The sequence below is a fragment of the Eulemur rufifrons genome, chromosome 20 (genome assembly GCF_041146395.1).
Source record: "Eulemur rufifrons isolate Redbay chromosome 20, OSU_ERuf_1, whole genome shotgun sequence".
Classification (NCBI taxonomy): domain Eukaryota; kingdom Metazoa; phylum Chordata; class Mammalia; order Primates; family Lemuridae; genus Eulemur; species Eulemur rufifrons.
In genome coordinates, this window is record NC_091002.1 from 14,479,853 (window position 1) to 14,487,727 (window position 7,875).

At 47.2% G+C, this 7,875-nt stretch overlaps 1 protein-coding gene and 1 pseudogene across 1 annotated transcript in view; one reads left to right on the forward strand and one right to left on the reverse strand.

The window, feature by feature from the left end:
* Window positions 1-2,944, reverse strand: part of LOC138400685 (putative ankyrin repeat domain-containing protein 19) — a 44,308-nt gene extending 41,364 nt beyond the window's left edge. The window contains exon 1 of the mRNA XM_069495740.1: window positions 2,694-2,944. Coding sequence (XP_069351841.1) covers window positions 2,694-2,944 — 251 coding nt within the window. The remainder of the gene's footprint in view (window positions 1-2,693) is intronic.
* A 260-nt stretch (window positions 2,945-3,204) lies between these two features.
* Window positions 3,205-6,140, forward strand: LOC138400686 (KH domain-containing, RNA-binding, signal transduction-associated protein 3 pseudogene; annotated as a pseudogene).
* The last annotated feature ends 1,735 nt before the right edge of the window (window positions 6,141-7,875 follow it).

Sequence of the window (7,875 nt, forward strand, 5' to 3'; positions counted from 1 at the left end):
CCCGAGTAGCTGGGACTACAGGCATGCACCACCATGCCCGGCTAATTTTTTCTATATATATATTTTAGCTGTCCATATAGTTTCTTTCTATTTTTAGTAGAGATGGGGTCTCGCTCTTGCTCAGGCTGGTCTCGAACTCCTGAGCTCAAACGATCTGCCCACCTCGGCCTCCCAGAGTGCTAGGATTACAGGCGTGAGCCACCGCGCCCGGCCAAGAAAACTCTTATAAAGTGATACCTCTGTAATACTAACAATCATTTATATTTGCTATTTTTCATTTTCATAATTATACAACTAAAATATGATTAATCTGAACTTTTTACATATAAGTAATAAATATATGTGCAACAAATAAGTAATATATAAGTAACAATAAGTAATAATAATAAATATATATGTAATTAATAAGTAATATATATGTAACATATAAGTAATAAATATGTATGTAACAAAACAGATGCACATTATACAAATGTATATATAATAAAATCTTCAGGCACAGATAAAAAGATCCCCTTTACTTCTGAAAAGCTAAAAGTTGGCAGAAGATTCCAATCCACAAAAAAATTAACAATAAATTAATACAAATGAAGAAATTATTTCTGTCTCTGCAAGACTCACATTACTGCTCTTCCCAGGGATTATGTCATTGATAATAAATTTTTACTAGGACTTTTAAAGCATACATGCTAATTGCAGAAATCACAGATAAGAAAAAGGAAAAAAAATTCACTTATAATACAAATACCCAGATATATCAAATTTTATCACATTTTGTACAATTTTCAGCTAACACAAGACCACAGTGTTTGTGTATATGTATAATCAAAATAATTTTTATTCTTACTTGATATACCTAAATATTCTTTTTTTTTTTTTGGCTGGTCAAGTGGAGCAGTGGGAGTGGAGAAGGAACAAAGGAATCTGTAACTGGTTGTGATCAATTAGTTGTAAACACCTAAATATTCTTTATATGTCAGCACACAAACGTATCTATGCCACCTTCTATGGTCACATATTATTCCATCCTGCGGACACAACCAAATTGGTTTATAAAATCCATCCTATGTGTTCCTCTTAATACATTATTAGTTTAAGAAGTGTTGAGAAAAACAAATTGTATGATCTCTGTTTCTTGAGGACATTTTAGTACAATGGAATTCATGTGTAAAGGGCATATATGTTTTTTAAATGTGTAGTTACAGTTGCCTCCTTAGTGCAGTAGGCAGCGTGTCAGTGTCGTTAAGTGCACAGTTGCCACCAAATTGTCTATTTGAAAACAAATCAGCAACATAAACTATAAGCACCAGTATAAATATTTTCAATTTTTAATATTAGTATTTAATATCTTCATTCTTACAAACTTTGTGACTAGATTAACAGTATCTCATGCCTCTTTTAACTTAAAATCCTTCTCTTACAAAGGACAGTATTTTTTTCTATGTGTGTAGGTCACTTGTACATCTGCAAAAAATGTACTTTGCCCAATTTTAAATTACCAGTCAGTTTTTTTTTTCTTGTTTGATTTGTCACCATTATCAAGTTCTAAATTCTTTCCTATATTTGGGTGTTTCTGGATTTTCTATTCTGCTCCATTCATTTATCTGTCCCTGCAACTGTTAATAAATGATTAATTTGTGGAAATTAATAGCACATTTTGAAATCTAGAAGAGCAAGCCTTCTTTACTCCATTACAAAAATTTTCTTCATGTCATCACAATAGTAAAAGAGAGGTACCATGTGTAACTCAAAAATTTGAAAACCTTGCCGGGCGCGGTGGCTCACGCCTGTAATCCTAGCCCTCTGGGAGGCCGAGGTGGGAAGATCACTAAAGGTCAGGAGTTCGAGACCAGCCTGAGCAAGAGCAAGACCCCATCTCTACTAAAAATATAAAAGAAATTAGCCAAACAACTAAAATGTATACAAAAAATGAGCTGGGCATGGTGGCACACGCCTGTGGTCCCAGCTACTCGGGAGGCTGAGGCAGGAGGATTGCTTGAGCCCAGGAGTTTGAGGTTGCTGTGAGCTAGGCTGACGCCACTGCACTCTAGCCCGGGCAACAGAGTGAGACCCTGTCTCCAAAAAAAAAAAAATTCAACACCTTAATACTTTTATTTGGCTTATGTAAAATTGATAAATATAGAAGGAGCTCACATTTTCAGAAAAATGAGTCTTCCTGTTTAAGTCTATGGTACCACATACCCACTTCAAAGTTTCCTTCTAAGTTCCCTGAATAAAGGACACAGTCACATAGATGTACATTGACATAAAATGGATATTGAATTTCATGCAAAGATGTTTTGGCCCAGAATTTGATACATTATGTGAATTATTACTCTCATTATGTACCTTTCTATAACATATATAACAATGTTTTAAAATGTGTACATTAACAATAAAACACCGTATATACTTGTGCTAGTTAAGTAGCTAAAATTGGCAAGAAAGTGTCCTAGAAGGGGAATCATGAGTGGACGGGGAACCAGCTGAAGTTTTGTTTTTGTGCTGCTGCCCATGAAGATGGCCTTGGCGCTGGACGCCTCGAAGGTTTCCACGGCCCAGGTGCTGCGGAGCCCGCAGGGATGACAGCCGGGCGCCCTCGCCAACAGGACTCTGGGCTCCCGCCAGTCTGGGAAGGACGTTTCCCCCACACCCGCCAACGGCACCCAGGCCCGGGATGGCCGCTCCATTACCTCTTCTTTCTATCTCTGGCATCCAAGGCCTTTTTCTTCAGTGAAAGGATCCACTCCAGTTTCGCTAAGTCACCAGCGCTGGCAGCTTGGTGAATTTTGCTGAGATCTTTCTCCCGGATGTGGTACCATGGCTGCAGGAAGGCGCTGTCACCAGCCTCGCCTTCCGGGCCCACCCTGATCTCGCCATGGTTGCTGGAGGGGCCGGAGGGCGGCTCAACCTTGTTTCTCCCTAAGCCAAAGATCTTCCTCATGGTGGCGGCTTCGGGCTTTGGAGGAACCTCAGCTCACCCCCACTTCCCACCCCACCCTCTTGCTTATTCCCCACCTGGGGAGCCCAGTACAATCAAGGCAACCCGATCTGACCACGACCTCCAAGGAAAATCTCGGTTTCTGATGACTGACAGGAATAAATTGCCAGGAAGAGCCAAGCAGCACCGAGCACAGCCAAGCCCAGCCAAGCCCAGCCGTTAAAGCAAGTGCGCATGCGCATCATAATGTGATGTCACTGCGCATGCGCACAACTGCCAACGGACAACTCGTCCCCTCCACGAAGCTCCTCTGGATGTATGGCCAGTTGGGGCTGCTCCGTCCCCACTGCCTGCGTGTCATGCACCTGCGCGGGCTGGCTGGGCTCGCCCCGGGCTGCCTCAGCGTCCCCCAGTGCGCCGCCCACCGGGCCTATGGGCCAGCAGCCCTACTGAACACACAACCTGTGCCTGCTCCTCCTCACCCAGAGTCCATAGCCAGGGGCTTCCAGTGCGGGGCCCTCGGCTGCCACTGGGGATTGAGGCTGAGCAGCCCCTCCCCGCCTCTGTGCAGCCGCACCTGCCTGACTGTCCAGCAGGCTTGGCCGCCTCTATGGCAGGTGGCCGGTCTCTCTGCTACTGGCATGGGGGGCTTGGAGGTTGCTGAGCCGCTGCTGCCCGCTCCCTTCCAGTCTGAGCTTTGGGCAGCCAGTGAGCTTAGAGAAGTGCCTGCCATAGCTGATGGCCAGAGGGACTCCCTGGACCCCTCCTTCAAGCACGCCCTGTGGCTGGCGTCAAAAAGGAGAGAGCAAAGGTGAAGAAAAGTACATTGAGGTGGTGATTAACAAGAACATGAAGCTGGAACACAGTGTTAACTCCTGTAAAACAGTTCCTTAAGTTCAACTTTGTGGGAAACTTTTGGGTCCACATGGCAAGTTTCTGAAGCGTTTACAAGAAGAAACTTTGACAAAAATGTCCATCCTTGGAAAAGGTTCCATGAAAGGCGAAGTGAAGGAGGAAGATTTGAGGAAAAGTGGAGAAGCAAAGTACTTCCATCTCCATGTTCTGTCATTGAAGTGCCTACAGAAGCTTATGCCTGGATGACACATGTTTTGGGAAAACTCAAAAAAGTTTCTCATCCCTGACTATAATGACGAGGTGAGGTAAGTACAGCTCCAGGAATTAATACATTTGAATGGTGGTTCAGAAAATACAGATCTTCCAGTGGTTGGAGGGAAACCAGCCTTGGATACAAGAGATGTACCAACCCCAGCAATTACCAGAGGAAGGGAGAAGTCACAGCCCAGCTGGTGGAGTTCGTGTACCAAGAGGGACACCAACTCCTAGGAGAATCCTTTCCACTCCAAAGCCAGTGAGTTGCAAAAGAGGACTTCTCACTCCAAGATCAAGAGGAGTGTCCCCAACTGGGTGGAGATCTCCACCACCACCCCCAATATAAGAGAAATAAGGACAATATGACTAAGAGGATGGAGACTGCACTACTTACGATGAACAGAGTTGCGATTCCTATGCTAACGGCTACAGCACCCCAGCCCTAAATTGTGCTGATTACTATGTTATGGGCTCAGACTCTGTGGGGAGACTTATGAATCTTATGGGCAAGAGGAGTGGAGTGACACAAGGGACTTGTTCACTGGAACAGGGAAGGACGTGTTTACAGAGAACATCCATTGGCAGATACTGATTGTACTGTCTGCTACTGTGAAACAGCCAATCTCCACAGGTCCTGAAATTGTTGAAAATGATTTCTTTCCTCTGAACAATCCCTTTTTAAATGAATAAAAAATGCATAAAACCTGAATGAATGGAACTTAAAACTACTTTGGTGAAGCATCATCCTTTGCAGAAAAAAAAAGATAAAATTTTGTTATTTTCAGTCTGTCTGAAAGAATAGGTTATAAAAAGAAAAACAACAACTTTGGTTAACTAGTGGTAAAAAGATGAGCTCCCCTCCCACTGATGCTGATGCTGGGTGGCGGAAAAAGGCACAGTCATCCTGCTGGGGGAACACGTATGCATGGGTGACAGCCAGACAGACATCTCCAGGCAAACACAACTCAGGGACCTGCAGCACTTCTGCAGGGCTGGTTGGGGATACTGTTGGCATCAAAGAACATTCCTGAAACATGGGGCAGGGCCTCAGGGGAGCTGGGCTTTTCTGAGGAGGTCACTTAGTCACTGTTCTAAGACTAGAGTTACGCTTGAGGGTAGAAGGAACCCACAAAAGTAACAGAAGACAAGTTGGCTGCCTTGGGGAGATGACTGGGGTTCTACCCAGGGGGCTACTCAGGGAAGGCTTCCTGGACGAGGTGATGGTGAGACATTGAAGTAGGATGACAAGGGGAGGACACTGCAGAGGGAGGGCAGTTCAGAGGTCAGAAGACCAGAGTAATAAGAGAACACGCGCCGCTTCTCTCTCCGGGCTGGTGTGGAGGTCTGCAAGAGAAAGCACCATCAGACGGGCTGTCCCCACGGTATCCTGGGCTGCCTCCTGGAAGTGTGGCTCTGGGATGGAGGGAGGCGGGAGGTGCAGCCTTCTTCCCGGGGGGCGACTCAGGGAAGACATATGCCCATCTGAACAGCACAATTCTTTAGGCCAGTGGTAGCCAAACTTTTGATCTTGCTTCACCAAGAGTGAAAAATTATTGTAAAAAAAATATAACGTACGTTATACTGTATTTAAAATATATATTAAGATATAAATGAAAAAACAATGAGAAGAAAAAAATGAGTGCAGGTGGTTTGGGTATTTCCTTCTTGTGCCCCAGCAGGGGGTCCTGAGCACACCCACTCTGGGACTCGCCAGGAGGCCCTGTGCCTGGCCTGCCACTGGCCAGGGCCATGGGGCGCTGGGAGAAGCCTCGGCCTCTCAGGGATGAGGGAGTTTGCCTGTTAAAATTGGAGATGAGTTCAGATGATTTCCATGAGGTAAACCACGGCTCTGATTGGGGACCCTATGTCAGCAGTAGCCCTGCTTCTGCCTCCTGTGCTCTGTTTGTGACCATGTCACCTGCCGGCCTCTCCACCTCTTCGGGGGTAAAGGCAGGGGCCAGGGGGGACCATTCAGTGTGTGTCAGGCTCACAGGGCATGGAGGAGCCGTCGGAGCGTTTGGGGCTGGAGGAGGTGTCTGGGGGTGGCTCAGAGGGTGTCCTGGTCTCTGGAGTGAAAGGAGCTGCTTAGGACGCTGTTCTGGCAACTCAGCCCTGAGGGAGGGAGGGAAGTCAGAATACCAACAGGGACTTGGTGTTCTTGACCACGGGGGAGGGGGGAGGAAGAGAGCTTGTGTCCTGGGCCTGTAGGGGCCCTGGCCTTGGCCCAAGGAAGTGCCAGTTGGCCTGAGGGAGAGATGCCCAGACTGCTCTGTGCGGCCAGCTCCCCATCCACGCTGAGGGCTCTCAGCTGAGCCCAGACTTGTGGTGGGGGTCGGTCAATGAGAGGTTTTCAGGTGCACCTGGAGGGCTGGGTCCCACCCCTGGAGTTTCTGACTCAGTGGGCCTGGAGTAGGGCTTGTGAATGTGCCTAACAAATGTCCAGGTGATGCTGCTGCTGCTGGTGCAAAGGCCACCCTGTGAGGACCACCGGGCTAGAGGAAGGCAGAGTGCAGAGCCATTTGTGTGTGAGAGGGAGAGGCTGCTGGAAACTGCGGGCCAGGTGAGCTGGGGGCCCTGAGGATGCTGGACGCCAGCCAGGGCTGGACAGAGTGGGGGTCCGTGGTCAGCGCTGGACAGAGTAGGGAGCTATGGCCAGTGCTGGACAGAGTGGGGGCCACAGCAAGGGCTGGACCGAGTAGGGGGCCATGGCCAGGGCTGGACAGAATGGGGGGCTGCGGTCAGCACTGGACAGAGCCTAGCAGTGAGCCTTTTTAAAAGCCCCCTGGGTGCTATGATGTGCAGCCTGGGCTGAGAACTACTGATGCCATCGAAAGCACCAGACTGTGTACGTGAGGCCACATTCTCATACATGATCATACAAAGCTGCATGGGACAGTCCCAAAGCATGGGCACAGGCCGCTGTCTCCAGGTGACAGGAAGAGAAAAGATGGACCGGATTTGATGGGCAAAACCAGGAGGACAGGAAGGTGAGCAGGGGGAAGTTCAAGGTTTATTTAGGAAGGCAAAAGGAGTCCAGGTTGATTTGTCTTCTGGAAGAGACGTGGTGATTGGGACCAGGTGGTAGACTGGGGGGTCCCTGTGACTTGGCCTATTTGCCCTTGTTGCGGTTGGTATCTGCTCAGGGAGACCAAAAAACACTTATCTGAAGTTCAACCCTGTCACGTTGCTGCAAGTCACCACCCACACACGCAGTGTCCAGGAGACCTTCAGCAGGGCTTGCCGAATGAGTTGGTGGAAAGCTGGTATTTGTTTTACTGACGTGGTCATGTTTATCCCCCAAAGAAATTTAGGGCTGTTGAAAAAGAGAGAGGACTATTTCCATTGCAAGTAAGAGGGGAGGTAGTAAAACTATGACACATGGAATATCCTTCCTCCCCAGACAGGTTCTGGGTGGTTAAACCCTTGATAACATTCTCAGCTCCCTGCTGAGACCCTGTGCAGCACCATAGTCTATGTGGTCTAGGAGCCTGACAGCTCATTGTCCAGTTCACTGAAGTGCCAGTGCATGCTGGGTTTCTGGAGCCCTGTGGTTCCACAGAGGTGCCTCAGGGTCTCGCTGGGTGAATGAGTGACCAGTTAGGAGCAGTCATGAGACCTCACCCTTCCTTCCATCCAAGGCTCTCTGCTTTATGTTTTGTATTAATTCCTTAACTAAGAACTCTTTTGATAAAGTGTTCCATTGTTAATACTTCAAAGAAAAGTCTGAACTCAGCCTGGCATTCATGGCTGTAGAATTAAACACATATCTAAATTTCAAGTATCATTTTAAAATATTTCCCATTACTATGTCAATCCACCAAAAT